Source organism: Dermochelys coriacea, chromosome 8 (assembly GCF_009764565.3).
Source record: "Dermochelys coriacea isolate rDerCor1 chromosome 8, rDerCor1.pri.v4, whole genome shotgun sequence".
Lineage (NCBI taxonomy): Eukaryota > Metazoa > Chordata > Testudines > Dermochelyidae > Dermochelys > Dermochelys coriacea.
In genome coordinates this window covers 51469050-51493871 of record NC_050075.1, presented here as the reverse complement: position 1 = coordinate 51493871, position 24822 = coordinate 51469050, and the positions used below count along the sequence as shown (strand labels likewise).

The window sequence follows — 24822 nt, the reverse complement described above, 5'->3', positions numbered from 1 at the left end:
TTCCAAATGGCCTCTTTACAAATTGCTTGTTTATTATGTTAGAGAACTTCCTTTAAATGGAAACAAAAATGCTTAGTTTATCAGTACAGTTTATTCCTGTTTCATTTTATTCCCCAGTCTTGAACTTCTAAAGAATAATTTAATCCACAAATAGAATCTTGCTAGAAGACTTCAGCTACCTCTTGATTTGAAACTTCTTACCCTAGAAACCCCATTTAATACTGCAACATATAAAAGCTACATCATGGAACCATGTTCCTTTAGTGAAGCATGATCAATCAAGTGCTACCTTGGGATTCTCGGTGTACTAAAACTGTTGATGAAACCGCACAATTGGATTTAATATGGAGGGGAGATCTTCTTTCCTTAGGTCAATCCTGGTCTAGGAAGCATTAAGCAAGATCTGGGGTCCTCAACCCGAGTGGGATGGGGGCAGGGGTGTTTCACAAATATCAGAGAGTTATGTGGGGTATTGGGAGGGAAAAGATTGAGGAATGCTGGGCTAGTGTCAAGAACTAACTGCTGAATGGTGAGGGCTGGGTGTCACAAGTATACCACTACAAGTACAAGTTAAATACTAATTGGGCAAATGCAAACATTAGGCTGGATGTTATCCCAGTGCAGTTTAAACAGCTATAAAGCCTAAACCTTTCAAACACTTTCATCCTGTTTTGCTGCAACAAAACTGAAATACTGAATGCTAATATTTAGGAGTCAACCCTCCACATAATGCTTTCATGGAATGGACCTCAAGTTTCCCATTTAAAAAATAAATAAATCCTGCCCTATAGAGTTGCCTGTCTGAGATGAGTAAAGTTTGGTGTTCTAAAGATGAAAGCCTGTGGATTTCAATGGTATTCAAGCTGGAAGTGTAGGAAATAAGGAATCTACATGAAAACCTGATGGCTCTCATTTGCTTCCCAGAAAAATAGCTCAAGTATTTTAGGTATTTTCCACCTCCTGGACTCTGAACAAACATGCATCTTGAAGTCTGAGACTATATGAGTTTTGAGAGGATACAATGAGATTACAGATATTCCAACCACCATTGCATAGATGTGTGTGATCTTACTGAGACAGCATAATGTCTTTCACTTAGGGGGAGGGGGCATTGTTCCTTGCATTCAAAGGATATTATCCAAGTCATTCAAGTATATGAACTTCTCTGATCCACAGAAAACATCAAACTGCCTTAATGTATTATTCCAGCAGACTCTAATAGATTATAAAGAAGCCTCCCACCAGGTCCCCATGCTATTTTGGAAGACCTTCCAGTTTTGGCATCTTACAAATGTTTTAACCAGAGTCTGGAACTGGCTATTATCCACCAATTAGTGGATTTCACCCACTTCAAATAAATAAAAAAAGACCATTTTCCCTGCCCTCCAAATCTTCCTCTCTCCCTGCAGAATCTGCACACATTTTAGTAAAGAAACATTTGGACCATGCAGAGGAGGCTTTTTTCAGTTAGAAGATGTTTAGTGAGGAAGGTCCAATGCAGTCATAACTTTTTTGGGGGGGGGGGGGGCGCGGGAGGGGAGTGGAGAAATCAAGGATGAATGTGATGGGGATTCTGTTCTGTATTACTCAGTTTTGCAAAACAAATAAAGTCTTTCCATTGCTGTTAATCTGAATCACTATATTTAGTCCAATGCATGGAGATAATAGGTTTTAAAATACCCTTTTCTCAAATTCCAGCTTTAAGGATTTTTTGGGGTAGTTTACTTTATCTAGGGAAACTAGGCTCAGATGCAATAACTGGGAAGGAGATCAGGCTTTTACCAAAAAAAAAAAAATCCACTTTGGTTAAGGATAAGGAGCTGACAACTCATCTGGTCATGGTTGGACAGTGAATCACTCTCAACTCAGATGAACAGGTTTCAGAGTAGCAGCCGTGTTAGTCTGTATTTGCAAAAAGAAAAGGAGTACTTGTGGCACCTTAGAGACTAACAAATTTATTAGAGCATAAGCTTTCGTGAGCTACAGCTCACTTCATCGGATGCATCCGATGAAGTGAGCTGTAGCTCACGAAAGCTTATGCTCTAATAAATTTGTTAGTCTCTAAGGTGTCACAAGTACTCCTTTTCTTTTAACTCAGATGAAGGATCACATGCCTCCTGACTCAGTGTTTTGCTTTAACTACTACCACCACATGACCTAAATATTTTAAACCAAAGCTCATGTTTTAGTCAGAATACCATACAGTAGCTGGACTGATTTTGTGACTGCATATTGTCCAAGGAAACTATGACTTGAAAAAATAGAGGAAACATAGAAGGAAATAACCTACACCAGTGAAACTTAAGTGCTGAAACATTGTAACAATACAAAAATACATTCTTGTAGACCAATGTATTTGAAAAGTCCCTTCTTGTGAGACTGAGGTGAATTTAGAAATGGAAGGCAGCTGAGACGCTGAAGGTAGGTACCAAAATTTCACCAGTGAAGTAAGTTTACTATGGTGATGGTAAGCATGATTAATTATGGTTAATGCACATGGTAATGGCATAGCTAATTAAGTGTCTTCTAGTGATCCAGGAAGTTTTACACTCTTCCTCCAACTCTAGAAACATGGGAAGGTACATCTTTTATTTTTCTGGTCTAAAATAAGAGTGCATGTTAAGTGAGCAAGTGATGAGAATCTTTATTCTAAACTAAATTATATCAAACATTTAAGATATTTTATTTATTTTCACTGGAATTATTTTTTTCTAATGTGAATCTTCCTCCTCCAGGTTTGTGGGATCACAGAGAAAAGGCAGAATTAATAGCCGAAAAGTCACTCAACCACACAGCACACTTGATGATGTTACCTGGGGATTCCTCATGCATTCCCCTCTTTCTTCCCACTTTCCTCCAATCCCCCACATCCCAGAAAAATAAAGGACACCAGGACTAAAACTTTGCTATACTGCTTTACTACTGATACTTATTAGATTCTTAATGTTAATGCCTTTAATACCTTAAATCCTTTAAGCACAAACATGCTGTTGCTCCTTAATGTTTTATGTACTGTATGTTTTCCGTACCAATAATGCTGTCCCCCAAGCAGGATTTTAAGGATCACCTAAACTTCCTCACTAACATTTTTTTCAAGCGGTCTCTAATTCTGGAAGGAGAACATGTGAAGCCCACAAAGATACATAAAATGCCGGGGGGAAAATAAAAGTACTTACAGCGGGACCATAATGAAATTTACAGATGATGGCTCTATTTAAAGAGCCCTGATAACATCTGATTCACAGCATGGCCGTCAGTCACTAGAGCCAATCTGATTTTTGAGGAAAGAAAAGTAATTGTTCTTGGTTGAAATGTTTTCATCTAGTTTGGGAGTGGGGTTTTACAGAAGGGAAGAGAAATAACCCCCATCTGTGCATTTAGCAGTTATCGCTGAAATTCATCTCCTTTCCATTGGTAAGTACAACTTACACAGGCAACATACAATTTCTGCAGAAAACTAAGAATTCTGTATGCTGCCAGGAGGTGGGTGGAGGGGATATTGAGGGTTCATGTACACAAGGGATTATTATCTAGAACCAACTTGGACAATAGAAGGAAATGCTTCTCAAAGTGTAAACAGTCACACAACATAAGAACGGTCCCACTGGGTCAGACCAATGGTCCATCTGCCTTGTATCCGGTCTTCTGACAGTGGCCAGTGCCAGATGCTTCAGAGGGAACGACCAGAACAGGACAATTATCTAGTGATCCATCTTCTGTCACCCATTGCCAGCATCTGTCGGTCAGAGGCTTAGGGACATCAAGAGCATGGGGTTGTGTCACTGACCATCTTGGCTATGATAGATAAGTTCATGGAGGATAGGTTCAATTCTTTTTTGAACCCAGTTATACTTTTGGCTTTTACAACATCCCTTGGCAATGAGTTTCACAAGTTGACTGTGTTGTACAAAGAAGTATTTCCTTTTGTTTGTTTTAAGCCTGTTGCCTATTCATTTCATTGGGTGACACCCAGTTCTTGTGTTATGAGAAGGAATAAATAACACTTCCTTATTACTTTCTCCACATCAGTCATGATTTTATAGGCCTCTATCATATCCCCTCTTTTCCAAGCTGAAAAGTCCCAGTCTGTTTACTCTCTCCTCATATGGAAGCTGTCCCATACCCTTAGTCATTTTTGTTGCCCTTCTCTGTATCTTTTCCAGTTCTAATAGATCTTTTTAATAGATGCAACCAGAACTGCATGGAGTATGCAAGGGTGGGTGTACCATGGATTTATATAGTGGCATTATATTTACTGTCTTACCTATACCTTTCCTAATAGCTCCTAACATTGTTAGCTTTTTTGACTGTCACTGCATATTGAGAGGATGTTTTCAGACAACTATCCACAACGACTCCAAGATCTCTTTCTTGAGTGGTAACAGCTAATTCAGATTCTATCATTTTGTATGTATTGTTCTGATTAGGTTTTCCAATATACATGACTTTGCATTTATCGACATTGATTTTCATCTGCCATTTTGTTGCCCAGTCACCCAGTTTTGTTAGATTCCTTGGTAATTCTTTGCAATTTGCTTTGGATTTAACTGTTTTGAGTAATTATGTATCATCTGTAAACTTTGCCACCTCACTTTACTCCTTTTTCCAGATCATTTATGAATATGTGGAACAGCACTGGTTCCAATACAGATCAATGGGGTACACTGCTATTTACCTCTTTCCAGTCTGAAAACTGATCATTTATAACCACTCTTTCAGACAACTGAAACAAAAAATATAGGACAAAAGCTCAAGCTGTTCTTAATTCTTCATTATAAAATACTTAATATTTCAAAGGTAGAAATTTTTTCTGCCTTTTTTAAATTAAAAGGTTTGCATTAATATTACACGATCTCTTGATATTAATATCTAGTTGACAAACCATTATCTGTATGCAGTGGCTTGCTTCCACAGAAAAATAGCTATTTTCATGTACTCTTTGTAGATGGTACAATTTCTTCTCTTGTACTAGTATATGAGAGTCTCAAGCATAAGACAGAAAGAAAAGGAGTACTTGTGGCACCTTAGAGACTAACAAATTTATTAGAGCATAAGCTTTCGTGAGCTACAGCTCACATCCGATGAAGTGAGCTGTAGCTCACGAAAGCTTATGCTCTAATAAATTTGTTAGTCTCTAAGGTGCCACAAGTACTCCTTTTCTTTTTGTGAATACAGACTAACACAGCTGCTACTCTGAAAGCATAAGACAGAGATCTAATTCCCCTTTATTATGAATCCTGGAGTGACAGAGCACAAAGAAGCTGGAGATGCAGGATGAGTACACAGAGATTGAGAGGACACTACAATAGTACTGCAGGGAGAAGTGTTAAAACAGGTTTCAAGCACTTGGCATAGCAGCAAGAAGTGTAACAAAAAACACAGATCTGAGCTAACAGCCAAAGAACTGAAAAACAAAGAGCAACTCACCTGATAAGGAATCTTAGGGTATCTCTATACTACCCGCCAGATCAGCGGGGGTCTATTTATCGTGTCGTGTCTAGACTCCTGTACTCCACCGGCAGAAGAGGCACCGGTGGAGGCGACGGGGGAGCAGCAGCAGTTGACTCACTGCAGTGAAGACACTGCAGTGAGTAGATCTAAGTACGTCGACCTCAGCTACTTTGGTTACATAGCTGAAGTTGCGCAACTTAGCTCGATCCCCACTCCCCCAATATAGGCCAGGCCTTAGTGTATGTAAAACAGACAATGTATCCTCATTTCACAACTTCCATAGAATCATATTGGTTGATACCCCCCATAAAGAGAGAGATGTCATGACTAGTTAGGGAAACCTCAAATGACAACTACAATCATGTTGGGCATCTTGTTTCAGTTCCTAGTTAATTCTTAAAGTTTGCTCGAATATGTAAGCTTCTTTCTCCCCAGCTGTAGCTTAATCCTATTACTACTTGTTCTGTTCTCAATGACAACAATTCATCCCTCTCCTTTTCACAACATCCTCTCCAAGAACAGCATAAGAACTTGAATTGGAATTGTAAGTTACACATTGACGAGCTTTCCAGCCCTGAAGCAATAAGCCATCATGATAACCAGAAAAATAATTTCCTTTTCTTTATTTTCTAAACTCTCATGTGATTAAAGTTCATTAAAATGAAAACTGCCTTGAATTTTATTTTATACATCAATGGCCATGCTTCCATATCTCTAGGCTATTACAGCATCTCTCTTTGTGCATTCTTTGGGCATCAGATGTGCCAGACTCCAGGCTGAGCAGCAACTGATCTATTCAATATTTCCAAACATTTGTACATTGATCTGGTTTTATTTTAAAAGTGTATTCAAAGTTTGTTCACCTCAGATACACCTGCTAGGCATGTTTGGGTGTCTTAAAAAGAATTGCAAAAGCATCACTATAGTTATAAGTCAGTAGGCGTTTTCTTCATACACCCATATCTAGGCACATTATTTGGACTGAAGTTTCCTGTGCTTGATCTTGAGTTCTTTTGAAAAGTTTGGTAAATGTCAAACAATCATTTTTGATAGACATGAACAGGGCATTTTAAAGACACACACACACACACACACACACACACACACACTCTTCATTGATGGTAAGAGCCTTTGACATATCTGAAGACATTTGCACTTTTTTTTTTTTCTATTTTCTGCAGCGTTTGCATTCCACCACGTGTATTCATAGCTATGTCTATTTGAACATGCAATACTCTCAAGCATGAACATTCCAGTTAAATATGCAATGCACCTATTTGACTCATGTTGTACAAGAGTGTTTATTTCAATCTGCAATCAGTTTTGTCTCCTTTCCTTCCCCCTTTTAAGCAAGCAAACAAAACAAAAAAACCGAACAGTTGACAAATATTAAACCCATAAAGTCAGAAAATTTGAACGTACGGTTTCTATGGCACCATTACTAAGCCACACTGAAGATGAGTTGTTGCATATCTATGCCCCATGTTGTACAATGCAGGCACGTACTTATACAATTAGTATCATAGAGTGTAATTCAAAATGCTACATATGCACAAGGAGTCTGAGTTATGGTTGCTGTGCAAATCATACATTAATTTCTTGACTAGTGTATTTAAACTCTCAGCTATGATATTGCATAATAAAATTCAGTATGATGCATTCTACATGGGAATGAATCTGTAGTCTCTGAGGGAAATTATTGAAGCCTAATGGCACTTAAAAGCAGTTACTGTTTACTGGGTGTGCACCTGTGTGTACAGTTTCTTTCAATCTGTAAGAGAGCCATTCAGGTGGCAGCTTTAGAAGGTTCCAACAGAAACTATACAGTGAAGCAGAAAGAATAACTTCAGGGATTATACTGTTTTTTTAATTCTAAGAATTAAAAGAAAGTGATATCAGAGGATTGCCAACCCTACAGGATTAGCCTGGAGCCTCCAGGAATTAAAGATTAATCTTTAATTAAAGATTATGGCATGTGATGAAATCTCCAGGAATACATCCAACCAATACTGGCAACCCTAATTATCAGTCACTTGACAATGAGGATACTTTCAGGTGCTTTTCTAGCATGCATATATTTTGCAGGTCTACTCATGCTGGCTCTATCTACCCGGCTTCTCTAACAATTTCAGGGGCTTCAGTCTCTTCAAAGCAAATATGAATAAAAAGTACAAGCCTGCCTGTTTATTCTTTCCATACCCACTCTACATCACTATTCTACTGTAAAAAATGATTCTCAAACAGCAGATCCTGTCCAGTAATATGACAGGCTCTGCAGATCCCTTTACAATAGCTTTACTATTACAATATCTTCTGTTAATCCCTCACCTTGCACAGTAATCCACAGTGAAATCCACAGGAGTTGAGAGCATTCAGGACTTCCCAGGATTGGTCCCTTAACAGATTCCGAAGGCGTTTCCCACCAGGACATCTTGATTAAGCAAAGGATTTTACTATGCACACACATAAATCAGATCCAAAACTAGGCAAAGCTGGAGCTTGTTCTCAGTTGTAATCAGGATGCATGCCAGTGGCACATCTGAGGGCAGGTCTACACTACCGCTTATGTCTCTCAGGGCGGGAAACCTCACCCCCCCCCCCAGCAACACAAGTTACTGCGACCTAAGCGCAAGATGCTCTCCAACCGACATAGCTTCCGCCTCTTGCACAGGTGGAGTAATTATGGTAACAGGAGAGCACTTTCTCATCAGCATAGTGTCTTCACCATATGCGCTGTAGCTACACCGATGTAGCACTTCTAGTGTAGACCTGCCCTAACTCTTGTGATTGACAAAGTTCAGCAACCAAAATCCAATGTATTCAGATGGACATAATTACTAGTTGCTTTCTCACAGAGTCAGAACCATTACTCATTTTCCCTATCATTCCCTTACAAAACTAGCTCAAGACTTCAGATATGAGAAAAATCACACTATCACTGAAAATTACCTTAAGCTGATAGAAAGTCCAGTAAAGAAAAAGGACAGTCATTCTAAAAATACAGTGGTTTAACAATGTTTATTTTTATGCAACTATAGTTGCATCGACAGGAAACTCGGCACCTCAACGTTCCAGCAACACGCCAGCCCAGGCTAAGGCTTTAAATTCTTAGCAACAGATGTCTGAAATCAGTAGCATTTTAGTACACCAGATTAACACACACATATCCCTATCTTCCTAATAGAACATATGCAGAAGTTAGTTATTAAAATAGCCTTTCCTTATAGGATCAAAATTAGATGGTAAAGAAAAAGTGATCTGAAAAAGGAAAACTGCAAGCCAGTAACTGGGAGATGTCCAAATCTGCTTCTGCACATCTTTACTCTTCCTTCCATTCCTGTCCAGCTCCTTTAGAATCTATTGAGAGTGTCACTAGATGGAGAGTGATGCACAGAAAGAATAGGGTTTGGGAAACTCTTCAGTAGTGAAAGCTTAAATCCATGTACAGTATTGAAGCATGACTGCCAAGAGTCAACTCTTTTTAAAGAATAGTTCTACTAGAAAACGTGACTAAAAATGGCACCTTTTCATCAGTAGAACTGTTCACTGTGGCTATTCAGTTGCATCAACTTGCTTTAAATAAAAAGTTTTTTTTTTTACTACTGTCAGCCCTTGAGAATCAACAGGCTAATGAATTGGATTATTGGCTCATGATCATCAAGAGAACTGTTAACTCAGTTTCACCTTTGAGTCCTACTAGAGATTACATAGTCAGATGTAACTGAGGGCAACATTTGGCCTATGCAATCTTTACTAAGAAAGCTGCATGAGCTAGGATACCAGTTTAATTTACAGATTTCAGACTGATGGTTAAAAAAAAATCTTTTAGCTTGTAAACAAAGTGTATTTATTAGCAGCATCATTTAAAACACAAACTTGGAAGTTCAAGTTTAGAATCATTTTTTCAGAAAATAACTTCACTTTAAATAGCTCTGGGACTTGAAAGAAATTCCATGCAACTCAAGAATAGCAATCTGAAGAGCCAGCTCCATCAAGAAGTTAAGATTTGGTATACCCTCTATCTTTGAAATTTCTTCTGAGTGCTAAACCCCATACTCCTGGCCTTATACGTGTAGGAATTATTTTAAAATGGGATTTCCTGGGTTATATCTATATCCACACATGCACACACACAGATTATATATATATATATAAAATCATAGAAATGTCAAACTGGAAGGGACCTCAATAGGTCACCTAGTCCAATCCCCTGCTTGGAAGCGGGATTAAATATTATCCAGACCATCCCTGACAGGTGTTTGTCTAACCTATTCTTTAAAACCTCCAATGACAGAGATTCCACAACCTCCCTAAGTAATTTGTTCCAATGCTTAACCACCCTGACAATTCGGAAGTTTTTCCTAACATCTTATCAAAATCTCCCTTGCTGCAATTTAAGCCCATCACTTTTTGTCCTATACTCAGTGGCTAAAGAGAACAATTTATCACCCTCCTCTTTATAGCAATCTTTTACATACTTGATGACTTATGTCCCCCATCAGTCTTCTCTTCTCCAGACTAAACAATCCCAATTTTTTTCAATCTTTCCTCGTAAATCATGTTTTCTAGACTTTGAATCATTTTGTTGCTCTCCTCTGGACTTTCTCCCATTTGTTCACATCTTTCGTGAAGTATGGTGCCCAGAACCAGACACAGTACTCCAGCTAAAGCCTTATCAGTGCTGAGTAGACAAATTACTTCTTGTGTCTTGTTTACCGCACTCCTGCTAATACATCCAGAATTATTGCTTTTTTTGCAACAGTATTATATTGACGACTCATATTTAGTTTGTGATCCACTATAGCCCACAAATCCTTTTCTGGGTAACTACTTTCCAGGCAGTCATTTCCCATTTTGTATTTGTGCAATTGATTATTCATTCCCAAGTGGAGTACTTTGCACCTGCCCTTGCTGAATTTCATCCTACTTATTCAGACCATTTTTTCCAGTTTGTCAAGATCATTTTGAATTCCAGTCATGTCCTCCAAAGTGCTTGCAACTCTAACCAGCTTGGTATCATCTGCAAACATTATAAGCATACTCTCTATGCCATTATCCAAATAATTTATGAAGATATCAGGACCCCACTCAATTTCTCCTTCCAGCTTGGCTGTGAACCACTGATAATTACTCTCGGAGTATGGTTTTCCAACCAGCTGTACACTCATCTCATGGTAAGTTCGTCTCTCTAGGATATATTTCCCTAGTTTGCTAAAATGAAAAGGTCATGTGAGTCAGCTTCAAAGGCCTTACTAAAGTTAAGATATCACATCTATGCCTCCCCCCAACCACAAAGCTTGTTACACTGTCAAAGAAGGATATTAGGTTGGCTCTATGTGATTTGTTCTTGACAAATCCATGCTGATTGTTACTTATCACCACATTATCTTTTAGGTACTTACAAACTGATTGATTGATTATTTCCTCCATTATCTTTCTGGGTACCAAAGTTAATCTGACTGGTCTATAATTTCCTGGGTTGTCTTTATGCCCTTTTTCATAGGTACCACATTTGCCCTTTTTCAGTCCTCTGGGATCTCTCCCATTCTCTACAAGTTCTCAAAGATAATCACTAATGGATCAGAGTTCTCTTCAGCCAGTTCCTTAAGTATTTTAAGATGTATTTCCTCAGGCGCAGCCAACTTGAAGACATCTAACTTATCTAAGGGCTGGTCTACACTGGCAACACTAAAGTGCTGCCTCGGCAACGCTTTAATGTGCCTTGTGTGGTTGCGGCACAAAAAACCTACTTCCACGAGGGGCATAGCTCCCAGTGGTGGTGCACTGCCTACACTGGTGCTTTATGGCACTGAAACTTGCTGCACTCAGAGGGGTGTTTTTTCACGCCCCCCAGCAAGATAGTTGCAGTGCTGTAAATTGCCAGTGTAGACAAGCCCTTAGTAAATCTTAACTTGTTCTTTACCTATTTTAGCCTCAGATCCTTCCCTGTTTACACTGATGTTTGCTAGGTTAGTTGTCTAATCACTGCTAACCTTTTGGATGAAAAAAAAAAAAAGGCATTTAGCACTTCGGTCATTGCTACAATTTCTACAAAAAGAACAAGGAGTACTTGTGGCACCTTAGAGACTAACAAATTTATTTGCGCATAAGCTTTCGTTGGCTAAAACCCACTTCATCGGATGCATGCAGTGGAAAATACAGTAGGAAGATCAGATAGATATGTATACACACACACACACATACACACACACACACACACAGAGAACATGAAAAAATGGGTGTTGACATACCAACTCTAATCAATTAAGGTGGGCTATTATCAGCAGAAGAAAAAAAACTTTTGTAGTGATAATCAGGATGGCCCATTTCAAACAGTTGACAAGAAGGTGTGAGTAACAGTAGGGGAAAAATTAGCATGGGGAAATAGGTTTTACTTTGTGTAATGACTGATTCACTCCCAGTCTTTATTCAAGCCTAACTTAATGATGTCCAGTTTGCAAATTAATTCCAGTTCTGAAGTTTCTCGTTGGAGTCTGTTTTTGAAGTTTTTTGAAGGAATATTTCCAACGCATCTTTGAACAGCATACTAACCCACAGAAACCATCTTACCAATACTACAAAAAGAAGGATTCTGCATGGACTCCTCCTGAATGCCGAAACAACACACTGGACTTCTACATAGAGTGCTTCTGCCGACGTGCACGGACTGAAATTGTGGAAAAGCAGCATCACTTGCCCCATAACCTCAGCCGTGCAGAACACAATGCCATCCACAGCCTCAGAAACAACTCTGACATCATAATCAAAAAGGCTGACATCATGAATAGGTCGAAATATGAAGAGGCTGCTAGGCAGCTCTCTAACACCTCATTCTACAGGCCATTACCCTCTGATCCCACTGAGAATTAAAAGAAACTACACCATCTGCTTAAGAAACTCCCTGAAAAAGCACAAGAACAAATGTGCACAGACACACCCCTAGAACCTCGACCAGGGGTATTCCATCTGCTACCCAAGATCCATAAACCTGGAAATCCTGGACGCCCCATCATCTCAGGCATTGGCTCTCTGACAGCAGGATTGTCCGGCTGTGTAGACTCTCTCCTCAGACCCTATGCTACCAGGACTCCTAGCTATCTTTGAGACACCACTGACCTCCTGAGGAAACTACGATCCATTGGTGATCTTTCAGAAACCACCATCCTGGCCACTATGGATGTAGAAGCCCTCTACACCAACATTCCACACAAAGATGGACTATAAGCCATCAGGAACAGCATCCCTGATAATGTCATGGCACTGCTATGGGTACCCGCATGGCCCCTACAATATGTCAACATTTTTATGGCTGACTTAGAACAATGCTTCCTCAGCTCTCGTCCCCCAACGTCTCTACTCTACTTGTGCTACATTGATGACATCTTCATCATCTGGACCCAGGGAAAAGAAGCCCTTAAGGAATTCCACCAATTTCCATCCCACAATCAACCTCAGCCTGGACCAGTCCACACAAGAGATCCACTTCCTGGACACTACGGTGCTAATAAGCGATGGTCATATAAACACCACCCTATAGCGGAAACCTACTGACAGCTATACTTAGCTACATGCCTCCAGCTTTCATCCAAACCACATCACGTTATCCATTGTCTACAGCCAAGCTTTAAGATACAACCGCATTAGCTCCAATCCCTCAGACAGAGACAAACACCTAAAGCCTTCTTTCTTTTGCATCGACACCCTCTATGCAAAAGAATAAATGGTCACAAATCAGACGTCAAGAACTATAACATTCAAAAACCAGTCGGAGAACACTTCGACCTCCATAGACACTCAATTACAGACCTAAAAGTCACAATTCTTCAACAAGAAAACTTCAAAAACAGACTCCATGAGAAACTGCAAAAGTGGGATTAATTTGCAAACTGGACACCATTAAATTAGACTTGAATAAAGACTGGCAGTGGATGAGTCATTACACAAAATAAAACCTGTTTCCCCCATGCTAATTTTTCTCCTACAACATTTTTATGGCTGACTTAGAACAACGCTTCCTCAGCTCTCGTCCCCTAATGCCCCTACTCTACTTGCGCTACATTGATGACATCTTCATCATCTGGACCCATGGAAAAGAAGCTCTTGAGGAATTCCACCATGATTTCAACAATTTCCATCCCACCATCAACCTCAGCCTGGACCAGTCCACACAAGAGATCCACTTCCTGGACACTACGGTGCTAATAAGCGATGGTCACATAAACACCACCCTATATCGGAAACCTACTGACCGCTATTCCTACCTACATGCCTCTAGCTTTCATCCAGATCATACCACTCGATCCATTGTCTACAGCCAAGCGCTACGATATAACCGCATTTGCTCCAACCCCTCCGACAGAGACAAACACCTACAAGATCTCTATCATGCATTCCTACAACTACAATACCCACCTGCTGAAGTGAAGAAACAGATTGACAGAGCCAGAAGACACCTACTACAGGACAGGCCCAACAAAGAAAATAACAGAATGCCAGTAGCCATTACCTTCAGCCCCAAACTAAAATCTCTCCAACGCATCATCAAGGATCTACAACCTATTCTGAAGGACGACCCATCACTCTCACAGATCTTGGGAGACAGGCCAGTCCTTGCTTACAGACAGCTCCCCAATCTGAAGCAAATACTCACCAGCAACCACACACCACACAACAGAACCACTAACCCAGGAACCTATCCTTGCAACAAAGCCCATTGCCAACTCTGTCCACATATCTATTCAGGGGATACCATCATAGGGCCTAATCACATCAGCCACACAATCAGAGGCTCGTTCACCTGCGCATCTACCAATGTGATATATGCCATCATGTGCCAGCAATGCCCCTCTGCCATGTACATTGGCCAAACTGGACAGTCTCTACGCAAAAGAATGAATGGACACAAATCAGACGTCAAGAATTATAACATTCAAAAACCAGTTGGAGAACACTTCAATCTCTCTGGTCACTCGATCACAGACCTAAGAGTGGCTATCCTTCAACAAAAAAGCTTCAAAAACAGACTCCAACGAGAGACTGCTGAATTGGAATTAATTTGCAAACTGGATACAATTAACTTAGGCTTGAATAGAGACTGGGAATGGATGAGTCATTACACAAAGTAAAACTATTTCCCCATGGTATTTCTCCCTCCCACCCCACCCCCCACTGTTCCTCTGATATTCTTGTTAACTGCTGGAATTAGCCTACCTTGCTTGTCACCATGAAAGGTTTTCCTCCTTTCCCCCCCCTGATGCTGGTGATGGCTTATCTTAAGTGATCACTCTCCTTACAGTGTGTATGATAAACCCATTGTTTCATGTTCTCTGTGTGTGTGTGTGTATATAAATCTCTCCTCTGTTTTTTCCACCAAATGCATCCGATGAAGTGAGCTGTAGCTCACGAAAGCTTATGCTCTAATAAATTTGTTAGTCTCTAAGGTGCCACAAGTACTCCTTTTCTTTTTTCCCCTACTGTTACTCACACCTTCTTGTCAACTGTTTGAAATGGGCCATCCTGATTATCACTACAAAGGGTTTTTTTCTCCTGCTGATAATAGCCCACCTTAACTGATTAGTCTCGTTAGAGTTGGTATGGAAACACCCATGTTTTCATGTTCTCTGTATATACACCTCTACCCAGATATAACGTGGTCCTCGGGAGCCAAAAAATCTTACCGCGTTACAGGTGAAACCGCATTATATAAAACTTGCTTTGGCCTCGAGCATTTCCGTTATTAATAGTCACTTCCCGCCCCCGACTGACCCCTCAGAACTCCCGCCCATCCAATCCCCCCCCCGCTCCCTGTCCCCTGTCTGCCCCGACCCCTATCCCCACCCCTGCCCCGACAGGCCCCCCGGGACTCCCACGCCCTATCCAACGCCCCATTCCCTGACCACCCCGCCCCCAGAATCTCCGAACCATCCAACCTCCCCCTGCTCCCTATCCCCTGACCGCTCCCCAAGACGCTCTGCCCCTTATCCAACCCCTCGGTCCCAGCCCAGCACCCTTAACACACTGCTCAGAGCAGCGTGTCGGAGCCAAACATGCTGACCCACCGGAGCGCGCAGCCCCGCCCCCCAGAGCGCTGCTTTACCGCATTACATCCAAATTTGTGTTATATTGGGATAGAGGTGTATATACACATTTTCCTACTGTATTTTCTGCTGCATGCATCCAATGAAATGGGTTTTAGCCAACAAAAGCTTATGCCCAAATAAATTTGTTAGTCTCTAAGGTGCCACAAGTACTCCTTGTTCTTTTTGCTGATACAAACTAACACGGCTGCCTCTCTGAAACTTGCTACATTTTCTGTTATTGTCTTTCCCTGCTCATTGAGTAATGGGCCTATTCTGTGCGTGGTCTTCCTTTTGCTTCTAATGTATTTGTAAAATGTCTTTTTGTTACCCTTTATGTCTCTAGCTAGTTTAATCTTGTTTTGTGCCTTGGCCTTTCTAATTCAGATCTATATAGATATATAGATTGATTTTTTAATGAGGAAAAAGGGTAAATAAATGCTCATACTACGTGCTAGTTACAGAAATGTTTAGGCAACCTTAATCATAAGAAAGGACCCGGTGTATTCTGCAATTCCACAACAGCAGAATTTACCATCTTACCACAGACTCTAAATTTGCATATTGTAAATATTTAAGTTTCAGTACCTTATTGTTGAAAAAAAAATCTTGCATACATGAATTGAGTGGAAAGCAATGCAACTTTGTCCTTCCATGTGTACAAACAGCCTGAAACAATAGCTCTTAGGCATATAAATGCTTCTATTCATCCCAGTGGATGATAATTCTGAAGCCTAATACCGGCACATAGATTTAAAGGATAAAAACGCAAAACCATATTGTTATACCAGATGGATTGTACCTGCCTCCAACAAACAGTTTGTCCATGCTACCTAACTATACATTTTATTGACAAGTTTAAATGTTGACATTAATTTTACAGCTTTTTTTTTAAAAAAACCAGAAGTATTCAGCTGAATGTGTTTGCCCATTATTACTGGTTCCAATCCACATTAGCATTATAATGACTGCAATCAGCCAGTAATTAACAGTAAAAAAGAAAGACAGTAAGAAAAATAAGGAGCTTTTAAATGCAGTATCCTAAAGCTGTCAAAAACCTGTAATAGCTCCCGGAAGAGAAATTTCAAAATTGCCTTAGTTCTGAATAATTTTCAGCATGCCATATAGCACCATTTATCACCTCTCAGCCACATTAGCGTTTCAAAAACAGGTTTAAATGTGGCTAATGTGGATTATTTCTATGTATACAGATCTAAAAACTAATTAAAAATTTGGATGCAGCACTAGGTTCATTATTTATAAAACATTATTGAAACAACTTTAAACCAGTTCAATTTTAACTGTTAACTAAAGTACGTGTAAATAGATTGTGTGCCCTAACCCATCACAGAAACACCAAACAGGAATTACATATAGTTATTTACATAGCACCATAAATGTGCAGGGCACTCAGTCAAAAGATAGTCTGTAAATTTTTGGGCAGGTATACTTAGGGTGACCAGATAGCAAGTGTGAAAAATCAGGACAGGGGGTGGGGAGTAATAGGCACCTATATAAGAAAGCCCCAAATATCGGGACTGTCCCTATAAAATCGGGACATCTGGTCACCCTAGGTATAATAAGTAATACAATTAAATGCATGCAGACTAAACTGTTTTTTATTCAACTGGGAATAACTAAACCACTTTATTGAAAAAGGATCTAAGGGTGTAGACCCAATTAGCTAGTTCGGAATTCCTCTTGGATGGTGATTTTTAATTAAAAAGTTTTATAATTCAGAAGCAGCTTTTAAAAGTTAATACAAACATAGCTGCTTCCATGTATACTCAATACCAGACCCTGTCTCCCAAAACAGAATGAGACAGCTTCCTGACTGGGAATTGACAGAATGTTAAAACTGCTAAGTTACTGAAGTGTCTCGAATCTGAAAAGACAGAATCTAAATAATTTGGATGGAAGGATGTCAGGAATGTAGTCTGAGGAATCCAAACTGGAAACACATATTGAAGGGGACTGAGGTTGAGTAGGCTTATCAAATTTCAAAGAATGGGGTGTTTTTTGGACAATGAGTTGAGCTTTTGAAAAATCAGGATTGCACCAGAAATGCCCCTCTATTGGTGGTGCCAGGAGAAATAGGGTAAATTCTAAAACCAGCTAAATTATAAATCAGAATCTTTATACTGAGCAAAGGCATTTTGTCCTGATGAAGCAAAAGGAGGAAGCAATTCTGAAGGAAATGTCATAATTACAATAACGAGAGAAAGCTAGTTGCAGCGAAACAGAAAAACACTATAGAATAGTCATATTTTTTCTCTCCAGAACTAAGCAGAGCTATCCTAATGCAAGATTGAGAGAGTGAGTTCTATTGAAGTGGAGCAGTTGGAAAATATCCCAACTAAACCTGTTCTGTCCTGCTCTCCAGGTAAATTAGAACAACCAAATGCATATTTTCTGAGAACTTTCTCCTGCTTCAATGACCTTTTAAAAAAAAAAAAAAAAAGCTAAGAATGGGAACAGGAAAGTTCCAAAAAAGGATAGGAGACACAAGAGTTTAACACAGCTTTACTGGTTTCTTTCCTTACCCTGTTTCTGGTTAAATTGTGATGCCTGTTGTATAAGAACATTTACAGTCCAGATGTTTGTTAACTGAAATGATATTTCTCTTTTCTGAGTTGATGCATTTACTGTTCTCAGCTTTCTGTAGTTTATAAATAATGTTCAAATTGAAAGTTAATGGCAAAAAATGTTGAGTCTAAACTCCTTTAGCTTAAGGCCTTGTCTGTGCTACAACCAGTATGAAGGCCAGTTAATATTATGCCTGGTTCTAAACACAGTTAAAACTGAGACACTGTGGCATCTAACAGTGTTTCAGCCATGCCAGAGGCTAACGACATCTCCAAGTTGCTTTCTAACCAGTTCAGGACATCGTAGACAGGGATCTTTAACTGTTCCTGGGTCCCAGCTGACTGGTTTGTCTATCTACCGCTCTCCCAAATATCTGTGTGGTAGTCTATCCCAATATGTCTTACCCCTTACACAGCACTGCTATTCTGTGTGCAGTCCAGTGGGCATTCTATCTCCTGTTGAGGTACTAAATAGATCCAGAAGAATCCCTTCAGAGAAATTCGGAGTCCTTCCACCATTGAAGGGGGATGACTGGCTGCTGTAGTTAGAATGATTTGGCCCATTTCCTTCCAGATAAACCCCACTCTGATGTGCCTTGTGATGGGTTTGGGCCCTTTGGGATGTCACCTGATTTGCTGGGATGCCACTGAGTCAGACTATTCTGCCAGCCTGGCCTTGCTGGGTTAGGCTCACAAGCTTTTCCAGACAAGCACATAGGCAGGGCCGCACCCAGCTGCACAGAGAGACAGAGATCTACTCTGGATAGATTCAGCCTTAGGGGCTCGCCCCAACACTCTGGTGCCCACTCCCTTTAAGGGGTACAAATCCAGAGGTTTTATGAAATTCGCCCCCTCCCTCAATGTGGAGGGCGATATGCACACCTTCTTTCCCGCACCAATTAGAAATTACATAAACTGGGTTATATTATAAACAAGAAATATGTTTATTAACTACAAAAGGTGAATTTTAAGTGCATATAAAAGAGGACAGACAGAACAAAGCAGATTACTGACCAAATAAAGCAAAACGCGCAAGCTTTAGGCAGGTTGCAAAGTTTCTGTGGTTCAGAGATCCAGTTATATTCCTTTTCAGATTGAACCCCTGTCTCAGTCTGGACTCCCCCCTTGCCTTCCCTTTAGGTGGCTTTAGCAGTCTTTCTTCTTGGGCAGACAGGCCATGAAAAGGAGTCCCCTCATTTGCCTTCCTCCCCTTCCTTAAATAGGATTTACATAAGGCGGGAATCCTTTGTTTCCCAAACTTGACCTCCCCCACCCCCCCGCTTCCCTTCCAGTGGAAAGTTACAAGTCGTCCCAGGTAATGTTTAGTATCAGATCACCTGACTCTGTAGTATCATAGCATTCATGAGTCAGTGCAGTATGGAGTGTCTGCAGGAAGGCCAACCCTTTTCACAGTCCATTGTCCTCGCTGATGGGTCATCAGCCCTGTCTGGCTTTTCCATTGTTGTATCTGAAGTTTTAGCAGTGGGTGTCACCAAAAGTAGCATAGTTGAAATACCGATACATAGTCAATATTTCTAATTTCAGATACAGAAGTAATACAGGCATACAACTTGGATAATCACATTCAGGAAATTATAACCTTTCCAATGATATCTTACAAGACCTATCTTGCATGAAGTACATCTCAGTTATGTCATATTCATAAAGAATATGGAGTGAAATGTCACATGCCTCTTCAACTGTGCATTTGAACATCATCTCAGGTAGGCCTCCCCCTCTGGTTAGAAGTCATTGTGACATGACCAAGCAGAGGCTTCTCATACTCCTTTTAATAAAGGCAAGAGGTTTTTTGGGAGGTCTTCAATCCATCTCTTCAAGTCCTCCATGTTGAGAAAAGCAGTATTCTGTCACTTAATATGACTTACTGGTTATTAGTCATTAGCAGGAATGGTCACATCCAAAGAAATCATACCAAGAAGTAGGAATCCAAGCAGAGGTTAGCCAATGCCTTTTTCATCTACTTGTGATCCCCTAATGACTCCAAAGCCTGCAGCCAAATGGTTAACATCTTAGAGCATAAGGCCATGGATGCAACCCACAATCATCTCTTGAACTGCCTGTCAGAAGGGTCTGAGGAAAAACACCTCCCTCAACATTGAGAGTACCAGTGTCTTCATCGAAAAGGGAACTGCTGTGCCTGGGAAAAGGAGAGGACACAGGTCTTGCACCATCTCTCAGACATGCAGTAAAAAGTAGCGTATCGCCTTTGCGCAGAGTGAGAATGTGGCTTGTCTGAGGATGCTGATTATGCCCCCTGTGGAAGGGGAAAGATTTTTTTTTCTAGACAGCTCATGGGCTTTCAGATCTCCGGATTCTTCCCATGACAAAATGTAGGATTGTGTTCTCAAGTCAGGGGAAGATGCTTTCCTCCGTACATAGAACTCAGAGAGCTTCCTGGAATGCCAAGGAACCAGATGGCCAAACAGTGGCCTTCCCACTGTTCTGAGCTCAATCTGTGCGGAGTTTTGGGAGGAATATAGGAGACCTGATCATTTCCTGTAACATAGTCTCTTCAATAGCAATGAGGAGGTCCATATCAAAATAAGAGGGCTAAGCTGCACCCTTTGTGGTGTCTCTGTGCACAACTCTTCTGGTCTTAGACCTTGTGCCTTTACCTCTCCTGGGGTGGAACCCTGGGATTATCCAATTCTTAGACTGGACCCTGGGCTACAGTACCCTGGTGGCTCAACTGTGCTTACCCAGCAGCCTGGCTGGGTTTGGCACCTGCGATTCTTTCCTTTTGGAGTCTGTGACCAGTGATAGAGAGATCAGACAGACTTCTTAACATTAAGTATTGTTTATTTTTACATAAGGAATAAAGCATTTAGGGACAAGAAGTTTAAAAACAAACATTCTACATGCCAGTCTATCTTACCTGAAGGCCTGCCAACCTGTAATAAGGGTCTAGTCATGCCTAGCTTCTTCAAACATCCGAGCGGGTGCCTGTCTTAGTCTGGTGTCTCTGAATAGTTCCTCTCTTGAGTCCCTTTGCTCATGTCAGTTCCCAGGTTTTTGCCTTGTTTGTGCAATTAGTTTGGTAGGCTCTGCAGGTCAAGCCACATTTCACAGAGCTATTCGCTCTGGTATTGTCCCATAAGAATGCTCAAGGGTTTATTGTAGAATGTCTTATCTTGAGCCACTACACTCCACTATGCTCTCACCCAAGTCATAATCTTGACTCCCAGAGCCTCCTATGTGGTATGGACTATCTGCCCAGGATCAGCCTGGGCAGCAGCACTTCTTGTGGGGCCTCTCTTTCTGCCCCAATTGAAGATGTACGATTAGGGGGCAGAAAAGGCCTACCAGAAAATGGACCAGGCCCACTCTGCAACACCCCATTCACTGCTCTAAGCCACTAGTTCCCCCCACTATCGCAGTAATCTGCAATTGTACTTCTTGTCTCACCCTGAATTAGCAGATGACTGGAAAGGAGAGAAGAGGTACTATTAGTAAGAGGGCTTCATCAGGGCACAAAATCCTAGCAACTAGCTAGGCACTGGAGCTACCTACAGCAATGTAAACTAGGATCAACAACCCACATTCCACATTTTGGGGATCCAGTGATATTAACCAAAAACTCATCTTGAATAGAATCCCACCGAGTTACAGCCTTACACTGAACTGGGGATATAGTCCCCATTAAATCACTTAATTCTCTCTTTTAGCTATTTGTTTTAAAGGGATGTGACTGACTCCAATAAAAAACGCAGTGTATAAAATACAAGACCACTCCACTGTAATTAAGAGATTGTAAGTGCCCATGTCAGCAGAGAACATTCTAATAATAAAACAGAGGCTTTCGGAATACAGAGGGCTTGTCCAGTGGTCTCAGATGGATCCAGACGTTATCAAGGTTTCGGCATGATAATCTGGAGGATTTTGGAAAACGTTACAAGTTTTTAAAAGTAAGAGTTTAAACCCATTTTCATAGCTGCATCGGTTACTTGTGTCAGATCTGCCAGTACTAGGAAGTCAAATGAAAAATCAAGAGTGACAACAGGAGGCAAATTTCTCTCCCTTTTTCTCTTTCGCTTTAAAAGCATTGTTATTAAAGGGTAGAATTAAATGAAATCTCGCAGACTGGCATCAAGAAGCTTGCTGACCTCAATCCCAGCTAGCTAAACCTTTACAAATGTTATTGTTCTTGGCATCTAATACACAACATACGTGAATTTAGCTGATGTTACAAAACTGTGAATCTGGCACGATTAAATCAATCGGTTTCACTCCTGGAACACCGTTTAAAGACAGCTTTACTTCCCTCCACACTCCAGTTTGACAGTAGCAGGTTTTATATAACAAGGTACTACAAGTCCTCAGAGTTTGCCCTCAAACAGTGCACACCATATACCCAATTCATTCCAGAGAGCTATTAGTTCCTAAAACCACCAAAGAGACATTTTAAAAAGCCTTCAAATTTTTAAGTGGGTACAAAATTGTTTGGGCAGTCCTAAAAACTACCCTATTTCGATTTAAAGAATTGCACTTAGTGGGTTCACTGTTAAGGCAAGGACAACAATGGAGAAAAGGAAACACATTTCAGAAGGCCACAGTAGCATAAACTGCTCTATTTAAATGACACATCAGGGAGCACTCAATTTAACATAGATGCTATCAGCTTCCCCACATTACTAGCCACCAATAAAATCAGTATGAAGTTACAAATAACTAAAAATCTCTCCAAGGAGCAAGTAACTATGCTCACCTGTTAACCAGCTATAAGAACAAAACAATTCACTGTTACCTGTATTCAAATCAATCTGATTACAGTCCATCCCCCATTCATTCACTGGCTCAGTGCTGGGCTCCCCTTTTTGGGTCAACATCTTAGAAAAGCCACTTGAAAGTGTAGAGAAGATATCATAGATGAAATATCCCTGTTGCTCACAATCTACTGAGCACACTGGTTGCAGAAATGGCTTTACCCTTCTATTTCTCCAGTGTGGGGCAGGCTCAGACATAGACCTGCTGAATGGAACTCGAGATGGTATACTATCTGCCTGGCTCATCTTCCTTGCTGCGTCTTCCTGGAAATCATCAACACCACTATTGTCCATCCTCAAAGGGCATTCAATAGGACTTAGCTGTTTATGTTTCCATTTAAGACTGTGAGACAACTCTCTCTTGCTCCCCTTCCAGTGAAACCTAGGATGCGTCTGCCATCTGTATGCACCAAGTGACTTTCCTAGGTCCGAAATTGCTTGTTCATGTGTCTTCTTACTCTTCATTTGGTAGTACCATTGATATTCCTTCAAATTAGCTGCAACTTTTGTACTTCCACTCCCCTGTTCTGACAACGATCTTCTAAAGGCTGCAGCAGAGGGATGGTACTGCTTTTTAAACCCACTCATTTTTCACCATTCAACTTTCAGTTTCTTTAACTTACACTTCCTTTTGCTTTACCAATCATACAGCTACAGTTCACATTCGTCAGTACTCAAAAGCATTTTAATACTTGAGCTGCTTTCTTCAGTAATGTGGCTACGAATGACACAGATGTTCTTTCTGATGAGCTGGAATCAATCCAGTGTCATTTAGATATAGAATTTCATACCATCACTTATTATTCCATATTTCTGCATGTCAGTAGAGTCTTCAACATACAGGAACCCTCGCCTACAGCAAATTGTTCTCCTTCTGAAGATGAATTCAGCTCTGCGAAGTCAGTTGTCACTTCCTGCGCTTTCAGGTTTCTGCACCAAACTTTCAGGAAATGACTAAAAAAACCCACCAGTCTTGAAAACCCACAATGGGGTTCTGAGCCAATCGTAATTCACTTTTTCACTTTGCAACAACAGTGGGTTAAAAAGGGAATGTGAAATTACCTTAACTTAAAGCCACACATTTGTGCAGCATGAAGTCTCAGTAAAAAAAAGTACCAACCTCCCCCCCCCCCCCCCAAAAAAAACCAAAAACCTAAATTAGCAGTCATCCTTTTATGTTCAGGACCTGAGAAGTTGGATACATCAAGTGATAGCTTAAAGCAACATTTAATGCAGAAGAGCAATTCCTGAATAAGTCTGTTCAGTGTATATTTTCCATACATATCTTGTCAAACAAAGTATCTCAAAATTTCTTTAGAGAGGCAAAGACAGATTCATAAGAATTGGGTGCTGCAAAACTCAGACAGCAAGGCAAAAGCGATGTTATATGGATCAGTTGGAGTAAAGGAAAGAAAGCTGTAACTTAAAGTAGCAATAATATAAATATACTGAAGGGAAATATGCATAGGGGAGGAGGAGAGAAGAGAGAAGATGGGTGGGATTTAGTCAATCATAAACCAAAGTGAAGAAAGGGAAAGTTTTGAGGCAAGCTCTTGTGGCAAATGGAATATGCTTCCCCCTCCCCCCACAACAGGGAGTAGAGTTTTGCTTTTATAAATCTACTTGGAATAAGTGCATTGGAAAAAATATTCCTATCTGTTTAACCAAAGATATTTTTTTTGCCCTCTCTACAGTTTAAGGAACAGCTGACTATTTTAAATTTGTTAAAGAAAATATCTGCTGCTGAACTCAGATCTCCTATGCCAAGTTTCAGACCAGAGCAAGTTTTTTTAAAAAACAGTCTATTCATAAACCCCTGAAAATAAGAGGTTTATAATGGAAATATTGACAGACCGTTGACTAATGTTACAACAGCGACAATCAAAAAGAATTTGCTGGTAGTATAAAAGGATAATCTGGCTTGGC

General features: G+C 40.4%; 1 protein-coding gene across 8 annotated transcripts in view; it reads right to left on the bottom strand.

The window, feature by feature from the left end:
* RASAL2 (RAS protein activator like 2) overlaps positions 1–24822 on the bottom strand; it is a 276480-nt gene that overhangs the window by 162572 nt on the left and 89086 nt on the right. For 3 of the 8 annotated variants that reach the window (XM_043520218.1, XM_043520217.1, XM_038413577.2), the window contains exon 1: positions 22878–23793. The exons of 3 other annotated variants lie outside the window; for them this stretch is intronic. In XM_043520218.1, coding sequence (XP_043376153.1) covers positions 22878–23484 — 607 coding nt within the window. In that variant the 5' untranslated portion in view covers positions 23485–23793. Of the gene's footprint in view, positions 1–22877; positions 23827–24822 lie in introns of those variants that run through there. 2 more of the 8 variants (XM_038413576.2, XM_043520216.1) reach the window with 2 other exon arrangements.